This window comes from Hordeum vulgare, chromosome 2H (assembly GCF_904849725.1).
Source record: "Hordeum vulgare subsp. vulgare chromosome 2H, MorexV3_pseudomolecules_assembly, whole genome shotgun sequence".
Classification (NCBI taxonomy): Eukaryota; Viridiplantae; Streptophyta; class Magnoliopsida; order Poales; family Poaceae; genus Hordeum; species Hordeum vulgare.
In genome coordinates, this window is record NC_058519.1 from 602,042,529 (window position 1) to 602,062,289 (window position 19,761).

The 19,761-nt window shown below is 44.9% G+C and overlaps 2 protein-coding genes across 5 annotated transcripts; one reads left to right on the forward strand and one right to left on the reverse strand.

Annotated features, from left to right (window-relative positions):
- Positions 1–5,671: 5,671 nt before the first annotated feature.
- Positions 5,672–10,262, reverse strand: LOC123427643 (acyclic sesquiterpene synthase-like). 2 transcript variants are annotated; one of them, XM_045111732.1, is made up of 11 exons: positions 10,029–10,262; positions 9,803–9,855; positions 9,406–9,581; positions 9,037–9,131; positions 8,708–8,892; positions 7,280–7,383; positions 7,096–7,191; positions 6,813–7,028; positions 6,595–6,736; positions 6,257–6,502; positions 5,672–6,090 (listed from the first exon to the last, which is right to left on the reverse strand). In XM_045111732.1, exons 1-11 carry the CDS (start codon positions 10,171–10,173, stop codon positions 5,731–5,733), a joined length of 1,818 nt encoding a protein of 605 aa, XP_044967667.1. In that variant the 5' UTR covers positions 10,174–10,262; the 3' UTR covers positions 5,672–5,730. The 2 variants fall into 2 exon arrangements, with proteins under 2 accessions (XP_044967667.1, XP_044967666.1); XM_045111731.1 differs by having other exon boundaries at positions 9,803–9,858.
- A 3,802-nt stretch (positions 10,263–14,064) lies between these two features.
- On the forward strand, positions 14,065–19,671 carry LOC123427640 (multiple RNA-binding domain-containing protein 1). Of its 3 annotated transcripts, none has more exons than XM_045111728.1 (15): positions 14,065–14,213; positions 14,324–14,434; positions 14,844–14,958; positions 15,111–15,958; positions 16,065–16,196; positions 16,362–16,448; positions 16,537–16,660; positions 16,886–17,213; positions 17,404–17,464; positions 17,865–18,036; positions 18,215–18,319; positions 18,434–18,535; positions 18,652–18,825; positions 19,094–19,225; positions 19,307–19,671. In XM_045111728.1, coding segments are annotated over exons 1-15 (2,658 nt in total). In that variant the 5' UTR covers positions 14,065–14,211; the 3' UTR covers positions 19,472–19,671. The 3 variants fall into 3 exon arrangements, with proteins under 3 accessions (XP_044967663.1, XP_044967662.1, XP_044967664.1); XM_045111727.1 differs by having other exon boundaries at positions 16,886–17,209; positions 17,400–17,464; XM_045111729.1 differs by lacking the exons at positions 14,065–14,213; positions 14,324–14,434 and adding an exon at positions 14,662–14,762 and having other exon boundaries at positions 16,886–17,209; positions 17,400–17,464.
- The last annotated feature ends 90 nt before the right edge of the window (positions 19,672–19,761 follow it).

The window sequence follows — 19,761 nt, forward strand, 5'->3', positions numbered from 1 at the left end:
TGGGCCTAAACGATACATCAATCACCATTATACCTAAGGTACGACACCCCCAAAAGATCTCCCAGTTCCGTCCTATTTCCCTTTGCTCGGATCTCTATAAGGTGGCCTCCAAGGCGATCACAAACCGGCTCAGGACTTGCATGGATGAGATTGTTAGCGAGGAACAGAGTGCGTTTGTCCATGGTCGGTTGTTAACTGATAATGTGTTTGTGGCCTTCGAGTGTGTCCATGCTATTCGCAGAAGGAAGAAAGGAAATAATCACTCCTGTGCACTTAAGCTGGATATGATGAAAGCGTACGATCGTGTAGAATGGCATTATTTGGAGGCAATTCTTCTTCGACTAGGTTTCAGCTCTTCACTTGTTCGTTTGATAATGAAGTGTGTTACCTCAGTTAGATTTTCTGTGAGGATTAATGGGGAGCTACAACCTTTTTTCACCCCAACTCGTGGCTTGCGGCAGGGGGGTCCTTTATCGCCTTTTCTGTTCCTCTTATGTGCCGAAGGGTTTTCCTCGCTGCTCAAGAACTATGGCTACATTGACAGAGGAGTCAGGGCAAGCTTTCGTGCTCCCTGGGTAAGTCATCTACTATTTGCAGATGATAGCTTAATTTTTATTAACGCTAACTCCCAGAGTGCAGAAAGGCTTAACTCAATTCTGCGGATTTATGGAGAAGCTTCGGGCCAGTGTGTGAATCGTGAAAAAAGCGCAATACACTTCAGCCCAAATACGCCCTATGAATTGCGCCAGTGTTTAAAAGAAGTTCTCGGGATTTCGGTGAAAGCCTTTAGCGAACGGTATCTCGGTCTCCCAACTGCAGTGGGGCGCATCACTAGTGGATCCTTTGATCACATTGGGGAGCGATCGAGAAGCAAGATGAGGGGTGGTCTGAAAGGTTGTTTGCTTGTGCAGGCAGGGAAACGCTCCTCAAATCGGTGATTCAGGCTATTCCCACCTTCAGCATGAGTTGTTTCTTGCTTACCAAGAATGTTTGCAAAAGCCTAAATTCCAGTATGGCTAAGTATTGGTGCGGCAGTTCCATTGACAGACGATCTCTCCACTGGATATTGTGGAAAGAATTGGCGACGCCAAAATGCAAAGGGGGGATGGGTTTTCGAGACTTCCATGGCTTCAATCTGGCCCTGTTGGGTAAGCATGGATGGCCCTTGCTTACCAACCCTAATTCCTTATGCGCAAGAGTGTTGAAGGGGAGATACTACCCAGACACAGATTTTACTCAGGCATCAGTGCCACATTCGGCCTCTGCCACTTGGCGTGCAATTGTGGCGGGAAGGGAGGTTTTGAAACTGGGCCTCATCCATCGCATTGGAGATGGAACTTCTATTAATGTCTGGACTGACAAATGGATCCCGTCTACGGAGACAATGATTCCCACAGTTAAACCTTCTGGTGCGACCGTTACCTTTGTTAGTGAGCTGATTGACATCGAGGCGGGAGCATGGAGGGTTGATCAGGTGAGGAAGAACTTTGCTGCACCTGACGCTGAGGCAATCCTGAATATCCCACTTCGGCGTGGAGGGGGGCGATTTTTTGGCTTGGGCACATGAGAAATCCGGCAACTACACAGTGAAATCAGCGTACCGAGCTCTAATGACACATAATGAGCACTCAGCTCATGTGGAAGGGCAGGCTTTAGGTACTTCAGTGGAACAAAATCACTTGTGGAAGATGTTATGGTCTCTTAAGGTCGTCCCCAAGGTGCGCGTTTTCTGGTGGAGGGTCATGCGAGGCATCCTACCAGACGAAGCAACACTCAAATATCGACATATCAGAGATACAAGTCTGTGCAAATTATGTCAACTTGCTGAGGAAGATTTGGAGCATGCGCTAATGCACTGCTCTCATGCCCGTCGTTTCTGGGTCGAGGCGCAAGCTCTGTTGGACGTTCATCTCCCAGCGCTCCATTCAGTTTCTTGGCGAAAGGACATTCTTTCTGATCCTAGTTTCTCCCCGAAGGATCGAGCCACAATCATTACTATCATGTGGTCCATTTGGAATTCGAGGAACAAATGGACGCACGAGGGCGAAAGGTTTGATCCGATGCAATCAATTAAGTTCATCAGGGAATCTCTAGCTGTGTTGGAGATCCCAAATGAGCAAGCGGCGACACTGCCTGGATATGGGTGGCAGCCTCCTGAAGGTAACCAGATTAAGATCAATACCGATGCGGCGGTCGAGGTCATAAGCCAACATAGCGCTGTTGGTGGTGTGGCTCGCTCCAGATGCTCCTTGTTGGGTGCATGGGGTAAGCCTCAAATCGGGGTGACTGATCCCCTCATTGCCGAAGCATTGGCCCTCCGCGAAGGAGTAATTTTCGCAAGTCTTCGTGGTTTCTCCGAAGTGGTGATGGAGACAGATTGCTTGGAGGTTGTAAATCTCTGGCATGATCGCCGTGATGGACGTTCTGTCGTGGCTGCTATCTTCTCTAAGATTGAAGAGCTTTCTCTTATGTTTTCCTCTTTTATAATCCAACATGTATTAAGAGCAGCGAACGGTCCAGCTCATCTATGTGTCAAGCGTGCTTGCGCTAGCAGGGCTATCGAGAGTTGGCTTACCGAAACTCCTAGTTTCCTGGTGACCAGCCTGTTGGCTGATTGCCCAGCGAACACTTTTTATCAATAAAGCTCTGAGATTTCGATGAAAAAAAAAAACCAAGGCACAACCCGACAGTCAGCTGGCCTGAATGAAACAACCCGTTAAGTAGCACACTTGTGCATCGATAAACAAGCCGAGTCGGGTACTCGTGCATGCCGAGAGATGGGCATGGGCAAGGCAGATACAAAAGCATTACCAACGTAATCATTTGTAGCGCGCTTGTCTTTTTGTTGATAGAAGAATGAGAATGAGTATAATTGGAATAGTTCGGTTAACTTCCACTCTGCAGTTGGTCTTTGTGCTTCATTTAACTTTTGAGATGTGGTCGGTTCGTTAGTCTCATAAAATAGTACTCCCTCCGTTCCTAAATATAAGTCTTTTAAGCGATTTCATTAAAGGTCTACATACGAAGCAAGATGGATGAATCTATACTCTAAAGTATGTCTATATACATCCGTATGTAGTCCATCAATGAAATCTCTATAAAGACTTATATTTAGGAACGGAGGAAGTACATATAGTTCACTTAACTTGTGATTGCAGTTGGTCTGTGCGACAATTGGCGCAACGGGTCATCTGGTTCTAGAAAAGGAAAAGTGGGTAGATACACTTTCAATCTCTTTGGCTATGGGCATTGAACCATACGCCCGTGTCGCTCCCCGTGGGCGACACGGGCGCTAACCCTAGCCGTCGGACGCCGGCGCACCTCTAGCCTTCTCTCCCCGCTGCCGCCGATGAACGCCACCGGGCAAAGCCCCGTGGTGTCGGCGACGGCGGGCCTTCTTCCCTAGGTGCGAAGCGAGCTGTGCGGGGCTTCTACACTTTGCGGAGGCGAGGGACGCTGCGGCGTGTGACTAGGAGCGGGCCGCCGCTGCCCGGCGCGCCGTGGCGGCGAGTTGCGGCTTGCGTTCTAGATGGTTGCGTTCTCCGCCTAGATCGACTGTGTTGTGCCATGTGGAGGCAGTAGCAGTGGAGTCAGGGTTGCTGGTGGTCCCTCCTTCAAGCGCGTCCACGTCCGGCTCCCTCGAGCGGCGGAGCCATCCAGATTTCCTGGCGTTGTACGAGGCTCTCACAGTCCAGTTCCAACACGAACTTTGTTGTTCTTGCACGCGAGGGTGCGGGCAGTGCAATTTGGCTTGGTTCCCACCCATGTCCTGTGCGCGGCGGTGCGGACCGGCTAGGTCCAGCTGTTCCTCAACCTTTTTTGTGTGTTGCGGTGCGGAGGCTCGCCCAGATCTGCGCACGAAGGTAGAGGACGGCCTGATCCGGCTTGGTTGCTCAGGGCCTTCGAGCAGTGGCGCGGACTGGTCAGATTGGCGTGTGCTTGTCGAGTTCCTGCGTACGGCTTCAACGGATTCGTTTTTTACAGTGTTTGCTTGGAGTCATGATGCTCCGTGGCACTGGCGGCCTCGGATCCTAGGATTGTTGGTGGAAGGCTCTGCTCCGGATGAAAATCTTGCATTGACCTTGTCGTTGCCAGCGATAACGCATCCATGGATGTCGTCTCCCTCCTTGGAGGTATCGTTGTGGGGCCGTTTGCCCTTCCTACCAACTGGTGCGAGATCTTCAGGTGAAAACCTAAGATCAGGCGGTGCCAGATCGGGCGACGACGGTGTCCTCAACAACGTTTCCTCCTTGGGGGCGTCACCTTGGAGATCCCCACGATGGATTTCGATGGTGGACACGATTAATGGTAGAGCTTGGGTTTGTGGTGTTGCCGACAGATCTTTTCTTTGTGCGATGTCCTTTTTGCGGTGCTTTCCTCCTGTGAGGACTCTTGTAACACCCTCTTGTGATTAATGAATTTGGCAGTTCAACTCCCGACATTTAAAAAAAATCTCTTTGGCTATAACCAGTGGCGGAGCTAGGACCCAGGCCAGGGGGGCCTGGGCCCGGGGTGTCAGGAGCAATGTCTTCATATACTGTAGCACCATTGACACTGTTTAGCACTCTGCTGACACTGTAGCAGGCTTGAGGCCCGGGGCAAAGTCTAATCCTGGTTCCGCCCCTCGCTATAACGGTACATTGATATTGGCGAGAGCTTAGGGACTTTGTGTGTCTTGACTGACGATGGCATTGTTGTTATACCTTTTTTACCGCATCTTATTATTATTTTGTGAGCATGTCCTGAAGCTTCCTTCTTTCCATACGTTTGTTCCATGGGTGGTGATAGTATTCATAGGAAGCTCGGGTTAGTGAGGTGCCTATGCTTGATTTCCTTTACCATGGCAGCTGGATCACTAGCATCGATCTATGATCTTGGTCCTGTTTAGATACTCTAACTCGGTTAGAGGTTAGAGTTAGATTCTAACTCTGGATTAATCCTAAACTAACTCTAACAAAGAGGTGTTTGGATGGAAGGGTTAGATTGTCAATAAATGCACCTTTTCTAATCATTTGGCTCCTTTATCAAGGATTTAATGTGATGGAGTTAGAGAGAAAAGTAACTTTTTATGGACGAGAGGGTAGGTGGCTCTCATCACATGGAGTTGGCTGGCGCTATGATTATATCTAGCCAACCAAAAGCAGTTGAATACTTAGGCCTTCCGTAATGCATTGTCTCTTAGCGCGGTATCCTAGGTAGTATACGATCGTTAGATACAACCATCCTAATGTATTGTATGTTAAGTGTCGTATCTTAGTAAGCATGTATTTAATGATTTTGGCCTCATACTAATATGTGATTGGTCTAACAAGTTATTTTGCCTATGATACCGTGCAAGAGCCGTATCCTAAATAAGATACAACAACCTCCTCTTTCCTCAATAAATATAGTGCCACGTCAGCATTTTGCATATGATATTGTGCCAAGATACTACCATTACGGAAGGCCTTAGTCTTCCTTTGATAGATGGTCTAGATCCCCTCCTGGCATTCACCTATTCACGAGTGTCTATGAAGATATTGATATTCGAGCTGCACTTCCTTTCTATTTTTCCTGTTTGCTTGTATTGTTCGTTTCCTACAAGCAGATTATCTAGCGCTACGTATCTATTATTCACTGTTTTACCGAATTTAAAGCCCAGTGTAGTGCCCTCGATCTTTAGGCTACACTATAACACAAGGATGGATATGCATCTTCACAAATGACCGCGCACAACAGTATAAAAATGAGTTAATACTCAATCTTTATTCTCTCACGCAAAGTAGATAAATCGAGTTCAGAGAGTAGATTCATCGGGAGTTGGAGTGGATCATGTATCACCGCATCCACCGCACCAGCCTTCTCCTCTTGGCAGCTAAATGCGTCTCCCTCATAATAGAAAAAGTAGCATGTCTTGCATATGTTCCAGAACAGTTCTTTGCAAGGCCTAGGTATGACATTATCTTCCCTGAGGACCAACCTTAGGAGGTCTCTTCTACACGTGTCTATGGGCTTTTGCAACTTCATCCTGGCTTCTGGTATGGTCATAGAGCCATCACTGTGAAGCACGAGTAGAGAGACGCTGTTCAGTTTACCCTCTTTGTACTCCCTCTGCAACAAAGTAGTTAGAAAAATTCCTTTTGTTAGCTAGTATCAAGCTACCATTTTTCTTTGGAGTTCTTCATTTGCATCATGAGAATTGGGGACATATTTATCCCAAGCTAAGTAATAAACCAAGACATGTAAATTAAAATTCAGAGTAACTTGGGCAAGATACCTCATAGGTTTGGACGTCGTTCAGAAGACGGCCGCAGGTGCTCATCAGCCTAAACAACTCACTGTACTCAGGATCTATGACCATAGACTCCGTGATCTTTGGTCCAACAAAATACAAAGCCGGCAACACAATTGGGCCCAACGCAAATGTCACAACCGCATTTTCTATGTACTCATCTAGAGTTGGCACGTATCCGCTCGTTCTCCATTCCACCTCGGTCATCATATTCCGTAGCAATTCTTGCCACTGCACAAGGACAAGGGAGCTGAGTGTTCATCAGTACTTGTAGAAACAAATTATTCTTCCATGAACATGAGACCGGTTATGATTAGACTAACGATTTCTACTAGGTGACCAGTGACATCGCGACCTTGAACTGCGGAAGCCTTTGATCCAAGCTCGTTCACTGAGCTATAGATTGCAGAGAACACGATCTCGACTTGTTCAGAGAAGTACTCGGTTTCCTCTTGATTCTCCCACCTGCAACAACCTAGGATATGCGTAAGAAACCCAACTATGTTTTAGAAAGAAAAACAACCGATGTAAATATTGTTACATCTCGACCAATGCGGTGAGGTTCTCCAATTCATCTTTTGATCCCCCGACATCAAAGAAGTCATCGACAACTGTTGTGAGTGCACCATTCATGGCCCATAGGATGCGAGCATCAGATAGCTCTGGAGGGAACATGGTGCTGGCAGCTGAGAGGTAGAAATATGCCAACTTCTGTCGTGCGAAAGGTAGCTGGTTCAGCCTGCTCTCTTTCACCCAACTGCCATGAAAGAAAACGTATGTATAAGAAAATTTGTTGGTACAACATTAATTTCAATGAGAAGTACCTGTCGAGATGTTGATATTCTTGTTGGTAAATAGATTGACTTGTATAGAAATCCATGACACCCAAACCTAGGAGATCTTGATTTGTCTGCCAAGTCCTGCATAAGAAATGTGATGATATGTTAGTATGGAATGGTAGTGTGCGTATACATAGCACTTGATTTGCGAGCAGGAATAAAACCATACAATTGTAGGATGGGATGCTCGATTACATCAAATTGTTCGATGTTCCTCTTATGCTCGAGACGATCCAACATGGTGTAGAAGGGGCTATCAAGAACATGTTCTACCTAAGAACAAAAAGGCACATATAGCAACGTGCATACAAGAAAAAAATGATCTCTAATGGGTATAGGGAAATTAATTCCATGAACGAATTAATCATAGACAATATCTTACACAAAAGTAAACCTATTATATCACATAGTTCATCAAGCTCGTCAGTCCTAATATATGATTTAGGTTTGAGTAAGCCGATTAGGGCATGGCGAACGAGTAGCCTCAACCTGCTGCCCCACAGGTCCATGTAGGTTCGGAGCTAGGCTCGGACTAAAAGTGATAGCCCCGTGGGTGGTAGTGTAGCATGCATGCGGAAGAGCCGACCTCTTCTGCTGTGAAAGCTGAGAGAAAGGAGAAAAGTGGAGGCAACACTATGCAGTATGCAAGGAGAGAGATAGAGATAGGGGGGTATAAATGCCACACATGTGAACATAAAGGTGTTGCAAGATTGGATCCACTAGAGTGCACCCTCGGTTGGTCAGAGAATTTCACAAACCATGGTTTCACCAAAGTGATGCCGCCATGCTACATGCCCATAGTGTTCGGATGAAAATGGGCTATGCCCTTGGAGATGTCCTTATCCCTGACTGTCCAATCTTACCTTGTTTTTCTACTACCAGTAAAATCTTCTGCCACACAGATTAGGTGTTCCTCTAAGCCGTAGGGCCACCTAGCTAATGCCCGATGAGTGGCGGCTCTCTTCCCTCTGCCGGACATCCTTTTTTCTTCTCCCTCCGAAAGTGTTGTTCGGATCCAGAACTCATGCGAACTCGGGTGAACAGTAAATAAAAAGGAAAAATAATTCAAAAAATTCAATCTCTTTTTGTGCCAAACATTGACAAATGTTTTGATTGGTTGCAAAGTTTCATCATCGGATGACATTCATAGAAAATATGGCCAAAAAACTAAATCCATGCTGCAAAATGCTTTTAAAAATAGAGCAAAAGTGTTAAAAATAATGTTTTGGATCATTATTATGTTTTCACGTTTTACATGAATGTCACCTGGTGATGAAACTTTGCAACCAATCAAACAATTTGTCAATGTTTGGCACACAAAAATTCAGTTTTTCCAAAAAAAAAAAATTGTTCACCCAAGCACATGAGCTCGGAATCAAAACAGATGTGTCCCTTCTCCCTCCCCATTCCTCCTCTAGCATGAAGTGCTTGGCCCCGCACGAATCCAACCCCACGTGTAAATTTGTTTATTTAAGACTATCTATGTGGAACGTCATGATGCCGAGGCCGGGGTTCAATCTCCTTTTCCAAAAAAAAAAAAAAAAATCTATGCAGAACGTCCAATAGGTACATGCAGGCGTGGTTGAAGTATATTTACCTCTCTTAGGAGTGGGGCTCTTTGAGCCTCAGTAGATGTCAGTTGTTGCTTCAGTAGGTGACCTGACCAGGATCCGATACTGTCCAGAATCAACTCATCGTCCGAAGTGCTAACTTGTGAAGCCTTGTATAATTCCAACAAAGATCTCGTGTCACTCAGATCGGTGGAGATATGCGACAGGCCATCTACATGCAGACGTTCTAATTTCAGGCGGATAATCAGCGTGAGGAAGTATACGGCCCTTATTAATTAAGAATCGAAACAGATAATACTGTATATGTTATGCAGAATAACAACCAATTTTGTTTCCAAAACTAGAAAATGTGTACCAGCTGATACATTGTACCCATTCATCCGTAAGATGCGGAACGCCATGGCACATGTCTCCGCGCCCAGTATGATCTCATCTCTTTGTAACCAATAACTGTACAATTTGCTATTGTCAGGCACGCAAATGAGACCGATACTTCTTTTTGGAAAGGAGGTTGAAACCATTAAACATGTTAATGTTTACACCCAAATTGTCTTAGATCTTTCTTATGTCTAAGTCGATGGTGCATGTCCCTTACTATAGAAATATCAGACGGCTCAACATTTCAACTTAGACATAAAAAAAAAGTCCTAAACAACTTAGATTTATCGAAACCAAAAATAATAATCAAACAAATCGTCTCCAACGCCTACCTAGTAGTATGTACCTGTATGTAAAATCCAGGATACTCTTGATCTCACTGGCGAAATGCCGAGATATACCGATCTTTTGGAGCACATCCACCATGGAAAGTTGGCGATGTATACTTTCCTGATACGTTGGCGCTTCTTGAGGTTTGTGGAGCTGCTTCTTTGTTCGAGTCTCTCTAGCATTCTTCTCGACCTTGCAATTTAATGATCCTAATTGAGAAGTGCATATGCGATATAGCTAGTGCCATTGCATAATATGAGAAAGTTTTTCAAGCTAAGGGAGTAAAATATAAGGTGTATTGAAATTTAGTGAGTTTCTAATTTCATATTGTAGATGTTTATCTTTAATACATTTACTTTGAAACGGAGTAGGTGTATGCTATAATCATCAACTAGTTATAGCTCGCTACGTACCAGATTTGGCATGCTCGCAGCATTTCCTCCGACTTCCGGCCTGTTCTTGGCGACTGCTATAGTAAGCAGCGTCACCAAACCGATTGAGGAGTGTTAGATAATATAAGAGGAGCGTTTATGACAACAGAGGGAGTAAAAGTTAAGCACAAAAAAATTGATTGACATCAATCAAACAAACAGAAGATGTGTGAGCACACACCAAGAAGGTGCAAGCACGACAGGCTACCTCTAGCGACGGCAGGCCGGGGAGCTCTACTCGGTCGCATCTGCAGCACCCTGCATGGTAGGCCGCCGCCGGAGGAGGAGTAGCCAGCGTTCGGCCGCGTGATAGAAGAACTGGCCGGCGTATTCACGACCATCATTGCCGCCATCACACGATCAATCGATGTGTAGAAGACTAATAAGCAGTTTAGCACGAGGAAGTGATGTACTACTAACTAACTGAAACCGCGTGTGTGTGGTCGAGTGAGAGACCCGGAGTTCAGTTTATATAGGTGGCCGGACCTTCCTCTCTATGCTCATGATATTTTGTTTTAGTATACTTCCTCCGTTCTTAAATATTTGTTTTTTTTTAAATTTCACTACGAACTACATACTGATGTATATGAACATAATTTAGAGTATAAGGTTATTCATTTTGCTTCGTATGTAATCTGCAGTTGAATTTTTAAACAGACAAATATTTACGAATGGAGGGAATATTTGACAAGTCTGTATTGTTCTCTGCTCCACTCACGATTCTTGTGGACGAGGTGACCCACACATTTTTCAGTTGCGAGAGGTTGGTTCGGAAAGTAGCCATGCGTCGTGAGCCACTGGTGAAGTTCATGCGAGTAGGCCTAATAAGGGCACGTCCAATAGAGGCTGCATCAAACTATACATCCACATAGCCACATGTGGTGTTGAAGCTACCATCCAAAACAAACACTCTCACCTCACGCTCATACTCAGATTCTTTTATGAAGTATACATTCAGTGGTCAGGCTTCCCATCGACTACGAAGCTTTCTGTTGCGGCTTCGATAATCTTAAGATGATGTATCGCCTCATTCTTTTCGAATATGTTTATAGGCATAGGGTTTGCACGTGTGTCTTTATAGGGATGAGTATATATGTGTTTGTATGACCGTTTGTGTCTCTAATGTGTTAAAAAAACATTGTCATCTCACGCTCGTATCCAGATTCTTTATGGAGAGGTCGACTCGTTCGATCGGAGTAGATTCCGATAGGTCAGTGTGAAGGCAGAGATGGACATGGTAGCCAGATCAACAAATGTATACTCTGAGCAAGCCACTCTCGTGCAAAATTATAAAATCGCGGGCATGCACGATGAGTGAGGATCCGATACATACATAGGGCTCCTTCGTACCCCCTCGTCACTCGCCCCTCCAGGGCAGTCAGGGGGGGGGAGGGGTGGGAGGGGAGGGGACCCTAGCCACTAGCCGCCTCGACCCTCATTCCCCTCCACCACCATCGGGGGACAGCATGCAGAGCCCGTGCTTTCGACGGCGTGGCGGAGGGAGGCTCCTCCTTTCCGGATTGTACGACGATGATGGCGCCAAATACGCGGAGATGCGACATCTTCCTCGATCCATGGCGGCGCGGTGGCTCCTGCTGGAGGCGTTTTTAGTGATGCGGGGTGAGATGGCCAGAGGATGGAGGTAGAGCTGGGTATGGCCGGTGGCGGCGGCGGAGTCCGGCCTGGATCCGGTCTTGGCGGACGCGATGGCGATTCCGGCTTGGATCCGATCTTGGCGGACGCGATGGCGATTCCGGCCTGGATCCGAGCATTGCCTCTTGGCACAGATTTGCTTCCACAAAAATCACAACTGTACCCTCTCATGAAAAGCACAACTGTACGCAAAGCCTGTCCTTCTCAGGAAAAACACAGAAAGCAAAAATGTGCTTTTTGTGAAGGCACAAATTTACTTTCATGAGAAGTTTGCGCCTCTAGTAAAGAAAAAAATTGTTTTTGTTCTCATAAAAAGCATAGATTTGTTTTTCATGGAGGCATAGATTTGCTTCAATGAGAAGCACAACAAGGAAAAACCATGTTATTTTTCATGAGAAGAACATATTTGTCTCTCATGGTGGCACATGTTTGCTTCCGCGAGAAGCACGGTTGTGCTTCTCGGAAAAGGGAAAAAGGTAAATAAATAAAAATGTGATTTGGTATTTTTCCTTTCGGATTTTTCATGAAAAAAATGTTAATCAAAAGGGGAACACTAATAATCCGTCACCTAGCTAGTCGTCGGATGCCCGAGCTAACAACCGTTTGATCTAACGCACCCGCATCCCGCCGCATGGTCAGTAGTTATTTCCTGAAACGATGCTCGAGTTGCAGAAACTTTCGCTTTGTTGTAAGAAATAAACTTTGAATCTGTTAATTCCTGAAACAACGGTTGAGTTTCAGAAACAATTTGCTTATTGCATTTTTTTTTCTTCGCCTATCTGTAACATAGGTATTTTTACGGAAGAATTTTTTGCAACAACGGTCGAGTTTCAGGAATTTTTTCAAACAAAGTCAGGTTGCAGAAGCACTACCCCAGCCGGGATCCGGTCTGGCGTGGGGATGCAGGGCCGACGCGAGTCGGGCAGCGGCAGGAACGCGATGGCGATGGCTAGGGGCTCCAGCGTCCGGTGGCGTCCTGCTGGAGGCGTTTTTAGTGATGCGGGGTGAGATGGCCAGAGGATGGAGGTAGAACTGGGTATGGCCGGTGGCGGCGGGGGAGTCCGGCCTGGATCCGGTCTTGGCGGACGCGATGGCGATTCCGGCTTGGATCCGATCTTGGCGGACGCGATGGCGATTCCGGCCTGGATCCGAGCATTGCCTCTTGGCACAGATTTGCTTCCACAAAAATCACAACTGTACCCTCTCATGAAAAGCACAACTGTACACAAAGCCTGTCCTTCTCAGGAAAAACACGGAAAGCAAAAATGTGCTTTTTGTGCAGGCACAAATTTACTTTCATGAGAAGTTTGCGCCTCTAGTAAAGAAAAAAAATGTTTTTGTTCTCATAAAAAGCATAGATTTGTTTTTCATGGAGGCATAGATTTGCTTCAATGAGAAGCACAACAAGGAAAAACCATGTTATTTTTCATGAGAAGAATATATTTGTCTCTCATGGTGGCACATATCTGCTTCTGCGAGATGTGCTTCTCGAAAAAGGAAAAAAGGTAAATAAATAAAAATGTGATTTGGTATTTTTCCTTTCGGATTTTTCATGAAAAAAATGTTAATCAAAAGGAAAACGCTAATAATCCGTCACCTAGCTAGTCGTCGGATGCCCGAGCTAACAACCGTTTGATCTAACGCGCCCGCATCCCGCCGCATGGTCAGTAGTTATTTCCTGAAACGATGCTCGAGTTGCAGAAACTTTCGCTTTGTTGTAAGAAATAAACTTTGAATCCATTAATTCCTGAAACCACGGTCGAGTTTCAGAAACAATTTGCTTATTGCATTTTTTTTTCTTCGCCTATCTGTAACATAGGTATTTTTACGGAAGAATTTTTTGCAACAAAGGTCGAGTTTCAGGAATTTTTTCAAACAAAGTCAGGTTGCAGAAGCACTACCCCAGCCGGGATCCGGTCTGGCGTGGGGATGCAGGGCCGACGCGAGTCGGGCAGCGGCAGGAACGCGACGGCGATGGCTGGGGGCTCCGGCGTCCGGTGGCGGCAGGATCGGCCGGCGGTGGCGCACCACGGCGGGGCATGCGGGACCGGTGGCGGAGGGGGCGCCGAGGCCGCAGCAGGCCGGCGGCAGAGGGGGCGGCGCGGCTGCAGCAGCCGACGACGGAGGGGAGGCGAGCCACAACAAGCCGGCGACGCGAGGTCGTCGGGGCGGAGGCACGAACTGGACAGTTTCTCTGAAACAACTGCCCAGTTTCAGAAACTGTGCCCCAGTTTTAGAAATCATTTGACGCGGGGTTAGATGGAGTAAGATCCAACGGACGAGGAAGCGGTGGACAGTTTATTTGGATCCGCCGATGGAAGGTAAGAGTTTCCCTAATCAAAATCTATTAACATGGATCTAGTTTTGAGATCTCGAAGCAAAAGAAAATCAACTGGGTGAATAATATGGAATTTGGACGCACGGTTCAAGAATAAAACGGTATAATAAAAAACAAATATAGGGAAAAAAAGGAAGTCCTTGGCCCGAACACGGTGTCTTAAACGTTTTCACACGGCCCAGTCCCATCTCGCGCAAGGCCTTGGCCCGACACGGTGAGACCTCCTGCCCTGCCCTATCGCCGCCGCCGGCCGCCATTGCCAGTAAACCTTCAACCGGTGACTCCCACCGCCCCCAAAGGCCAAAACCTACTCGCCCTACCGCCTCATCCCCGAACCCTACTACCACCCCGGTCTCCGTCGCCCCCACCGCAGCAGCACGGGAACCTCGCCGCGGACGCCATGTGAGCGCCCGCCTTTTAGCGCCAGCTGCGCAGCCGGCCGAACTGCTCCGCCGCGTCTCGCTTCTGCGTTACCTCTTGGTGCTTGATTTGACATGGCTGATGCTGCGCAGGTCGTCGCGGCTGTGCGTGAAGAATCTGCCCAAGGGCGCCGACGAGAAGCGGCTGCGGGAGGTGTTCTCGCGGAAGGGCGAGGTGACGGACGCCAAAGTCATCCGAACCAAGTAAGCGCCTGGGGTTGATCTCCCCTTGCTGCTTCTGTGCCAATTTAACCATATTATGTGTTCATGTGCATCGACGACCGGATGGTCAGAATCGAACCGCTAGATTTGTGTCCCCTTTTACGGGACACATGGTATTCCTCCGGAAGCATAAGATGAGCTGATGAAAAGGCAGCAGGGAAAACGATAGCTTCAATCGGGCAAGAGAGTCAACATTTCACTTCTACTATACTTGTTTCCTGCATCTTCAAACCTGGCCTGGCTCTTCCATTGCACTTCATCACTCTGTAATGTGCAGGCACAGTGAAACCTGACTTGAACCACACCACATGTAGCTATCTGTATGAAGTAATTAAATTGCATTTTTAGCATGAAGTCTACAAGTAAATCGATTCGTTTTGTGTGTTTATAGGGATGGAAAGAGCAGGCATCTTGCATTTATTGGTTTCAGAACCAATGAAGAGGCAGCGGAGGCCCTCAACTATTTCAACAATACATACATTGACACTTCTAAGATCACCTGTGAGGTACTTTACTTTCTAAATGGGTTTCAACCTTTTTTCTCTTTTGTACGTGTATATTGGATGCACTGCTATAGCTTGTAGACGATTCAGTGATACCCTGGTGGGTTGAGATGGGGTGAATAAACATGTCTTATGAATAATCTGGTGTCTGACAGATTGCTCGGAAGATTGGTGACCCTGATGCTCCTCGCCCTTGGAGTCGCCATTCTTTAAAAAAGCCAGAATATAATGCTAAAGACAAGACTAACAGTGGCGATGTTAATGCACCGCTGAAGAGTTCCAAGAGCCAAGGAAAGTCTGCTGTTGTTGGAGCTTCTAAAGGCACCATAGCTAATGATCCCAAGTTCCAAGAGTTTCTTCAAGTTATGCAACCCCGATCTAAAGCAAAGATGTGGGCAAATGATACAACGGGTACCCTTGACGATGCTGCCAAAGATAGCATGGTAGCTACTGGATCTAAAAAGTCGCAGAAGAGTGAAAATGATTCATCGTCTGAAAATGATTCATCTTCCGACGATGATTTTGAGGAGAAAATAACAAATGATTTGCCCTCACAAGATCCTTCAGAGAAGCTGCAAACTGAAAGTAAATGTGACAACAATATGACAGATATGGACTTCTTCAAGAGTAAAATTAGAAAAGATTGGTCTGATTCTGAATCTGATGATGAAGATTCTGGTGATCAGTTGAGCAACAACACTGATGATGAAGAGCCATCTGATGAATTGCTTGACGCAAATGAAAAGGGTCCGATGGTGGATCAGAAGGGTAATCTAAACCAGAAAAATTATGAAGATAAGAAAGCGCCCATGGAAGGTAGTAACACACAAGAGGTGGAAGATTCTGACAACCAAGACGATGAACATATTGACAGCCAACAAGAAGATGAAAATCATGCCAATCAAGAAACAGAAGATGTGGAAGCCGCTTCATCTACTGATGAAAAGAAGCTGGCACTGGAGACTGGCCGTTTATATATCTGCAACCTTCCATATGCAACTACGTATGTTTTTACTTTGTGTCATTACTTCAGATCAGCGTTTATGTGTATATTCAAGATTTTAGCTCTTTGCCTTTTCTTACAAGAATATTGTCGCTTGTGGTTTCAGTGAAGAGGATCTGGTTCAGCTATGCAGCCAGTATGGCGATGTTGAACATGCACATATTGTCGTCGATAAAACCACTAAGCTCTCAACAGGCAGAGGTTACGTGCTTTTTAGCCTTCCAGACTCAGCAGTCAGGTAAATATTTGGCTAGCAGCTTTATTATCTCCGATGCAGAAGGATAGGCTTATTTATTTTTTGACAGTTCAGCTTACAGGAGATTGTTTAATCCTTCACTGTGCAGACTTACTTTCCTCCATGCATATTTGCATGATGCATGACAGCTTGATATGTGGTTTGCAGGGCACTTGATGAATTAGACAACTTAAGTTTTCAGGGGCGACTGCTACGTGTTAAGGCTGCTAAACCACTTAATAATAAGACATTTGAGTAAGAAAAGAAGTTCCTTTTGTGCTGTTTCCTTTCTTTGGTTGGCTGTGCAAATAATGTGCTATTCATTTACTCTTAAATTGTCAAGGTCTAGTCATTTTGCTGTTGACGAGAAAATGAATCTCAAGCAGAGAAGGTTGGAACAAAAGAAAACTTCTGAAATTGGTGGGGATACAAGAGCATGGAACAGCTTTTATATGCGTCAAGATACTGTATGGTTATCTTCTAGCCTTGACATTGAGTACTAGTTTTTGTTTGTGCCAACTCAACATGCTGTTTATGTTTTTGTTGAGACAATTGTCGTTTATGTACTTACGTTGAGAAAATATTGTTGCAACTCACATGATATTGTTGTCAAACATTTCCGTGCTGTCCCTTTTTGAACAATCCTCTTATCTTTCATGTCAACTGATTGAAGCAATTACGTTTGTGTTTAGGTCGTTGAAAACATAGCAAGGAAGAATGGTATAAGTAAGAGTGAATTACTTCATAGGGAAGCGGATGACCTTGCTGTTCGTATTGCTCTTGGTGAGACACATGTCATTGCGGAGACCAAAAAATATCTATCTAGGTCTGGAGTTAATGTTGATGCCTTGGAAGAACATACTTCCAAAAGAAACGAGAAGTTGAAACGAAGCAACCATGTGATATTGGTAAAAAACTTGCCATATAGTTCTTCTGAAGAAGATCTTGCTGCGATGTTTCAGAAACATGGAAGTTTGGATAAAATCATTCTCCCACCGACGAGAGTATTTGCCTTGGTATGTTCTACATTTTACTTGTGTTGTTCCACTGTTTGTTGTCATAGTGATCGTGACATTGCCTTTTGGAACTATTTATGGGTGTATATCATTCGCTCTTAGGATTGCAAGTTTGCTTTGCCACTTGAGCTGATAATGCCCCTCTTCACTTATTGTATTTTTTTCTGAGTTATTTCTTTTGGTATCTCAGGTAGTCTTCGTTGAAGCAACTGAGGCTCGTCATGCTTTCAAAAAATTGCTATACACACGATACAAGTAAGTTTCTGCAGTGGTGCTAGTTAATTCATTCTTAATTAAAAATATTCCAGCTCACAAAGTTGCTCTCTGTGTTAGTTACTGAATTGGGATCGGGTTCCATAATGTAATTTTCTTTGTTCAAGTAAAGTAATGCAATGAATGGTATCTGACCTTCAATTAGGGAGGTTCTCTATAGTTTGTATATTCTTAAAAACTCATATAGATACCAGAGGCTGTAATTCTGCTATGGAGATATTTTAAGCGACTCTGCATCCTTCCATTTTAGTGTTGTTTAGTTTTGTTTACACATCGTATCTTCTGAAATTTCTGTCAATTTTTTTAACGATAGCTCTTAGCTTGGTTTATACGGGAAATCTACACTTCTGTATTTTATAAGAATCTTGCTTTTGGATTGTAGGGACACTCCACTGTATTTGGAATGGGCACCTGACAATATTTTATCTCCTACCTCAACAACCGTGGAAGAAGACGAAACAAATACCGCTGGCGAGAGGATTATTGCAAAAGCTATTGTAGATCAAACAAAGGAAGGAGTTAGTGCTGAAGACATTGATCCTGATAGAGTGGAGGTTTGCAGCTTTCTCTAACTCCTGCTTTCTTGTTTGTTATGACTCATGAGGAGCATTTGTTACACTTGGCCTTCTCCATTGTACAGATTATGAACAGAACAGTTATGTATTTTCTTTTGGTTACCCCGATTATACTTGGGCTATTACAATCTTAGTAATGTACCATTATTCATTGCAGTCCCGATCTGTATTCGTCAAGAATTTGAATTTCAAGACTACAGATGAATCGTTAAAGCAGCATTTCAGTACAAAATTGAAGACTGGCAGCCTTAAAAGTGCAACGGTATGGACATGCTTATGAATATCAAATGCATCCTTTTTTCGAGAAAACGCAAAAGATTATGGGTGTGCCACTATCTTAATTCTTTACCCATCCTTTTTCTGAGTCACTGTTTAGGTGAAAAAACATATTAAGAAAGGCAAGAATGTTTCAATGGGATTTGGCTTCGCTGAGTTTGATTCGGTTGAAACTGCAACCAGTGTGTGCAAGGACCTACAGGTATCCTCCATTTGACCTGCCTGCCAGGGTTCTCCTCCCATCTGTTTTTTTTTTTGTTCACATCATAATGTGCTCATATAGATATGCAGCATGCTAAATGAACTGCGTGTTAATAGGGAACGATTTTGGATGGGCATGCTCTGATCTTACAACTATGCCATGGGAGAAAGGATGGTCAAACTGCGAAGAAAAATGAGAAGGATAAGAGTTCAACCAAACTGCTTGTGCGAAATGTAGCATTTGAGGCAACTGAAAAGGACCTGAGGCAATTATTTAGTCCATTTGGCCAGGTGAATGTCCTCCTTTTGTTGTTGAAATCTATTTGAAAACGCAGATGAAGACCAAGAACAGTCTCTAGGGATTTGGATTCAATTGCACTGAAAATTGCAATAATAATATCATCATGAAGAAAATTTGAACTCCTCACAACAAGTATTTAAACATAATTGGATTTTACTTTTTGACCGACCCAATAAAGAGTCCATGGCTTCTGGGTGGATGAAAATGCTATATTCTTCCTGATATCTAATGAGTTTATGTTGATGAAAACAATTTCAGATCAAAACCCTCAGGCTGCCTATGAAGTTTGGAAGCCACAGAGGTTTCGCGTTTGTCGAATTCGTCACGAAGCAAGAGGCACAGAACGCCCTGCAAGCCCTGGCAAGCACTCATCTCTACGGCCGACACCTGGTATGAACCTTTCGCACTCAAGATCACACGCCCTATGCTTGACGAACCAGCAGTATGTTGATTCTGTTGCATCCACTTCAGGTGATTGAGCGAGCAAAAGAGGGAGAGACGCTTGAAGAACTGCGAGCAAGAACCGCCGCTCAGTTTGTGGACGAACAGAGTGGTTTCCAGCGGATGTCCAAGAAGAGGAAACAGACAAGTCTGGTGGACGAAGGCTCTGTTAAGTTTTCAAGGATAGTAGAATGATAATGTTCTGGGGGTAAAATACAAGGCAACAAATTTTTGACCATGTAGTATGTGATATGATAGCATCACTCATCTAAGGCGAGCCTCTTCTATCTTCTCTTGTATTTTTGGGTTAGTGCTGGAGAAAAGAAACTGCAGCAACTCGTGTGTGGAAAATGAAATACAGTGATCCTAAGAATGCAGTTTACAAGAAGTGAAAATGATCCAGTTGAAGGCACATTGATGCCACAAAATCTTAAAATACCTAGTATTCTGCTTGTTCAGCTCCATAACAAAATCTACACCACCAG

Coding starts and splice junctions, on each gene's coding strand:
- LOC123427643 (XM_045111731.1), bottom strand. CDS start 10,173: ATGGCGGCAATGATGGTCGTGAATACGCCGGCCAGTTCTTCTATCACG. Junction 7,029..7,095: donor GAATATCAACATCTCGACAG/GTACTTCTCATT, acceptor CTTTCATGGCAG/TTGGGTGAAAGAGAGCAGGC. Junction 6,503..6,594: donor CTGGTCACCTAGTAGAAATC/GTTAGTCTAATC, acceptor GTCCTTGTGCAG/TGGCAAGAATTGCTACGGAA.
- LOC123427640 (XM_045111728.1), top strand. Junction 16,449..16,536: donor CTTAATAATAAGACATTTGA/GTAAGAAAAGAA, acceptor TAAATTGTCAAG/GTCTAGTCATTTTGCTGTTG. Junction 17,465..17,864: donor TTGCTATACACACGATACAA/GTAAGTTTCTGC, acceptor TTTGGATTGTAG/GGACACTCCACTGTATTTGG.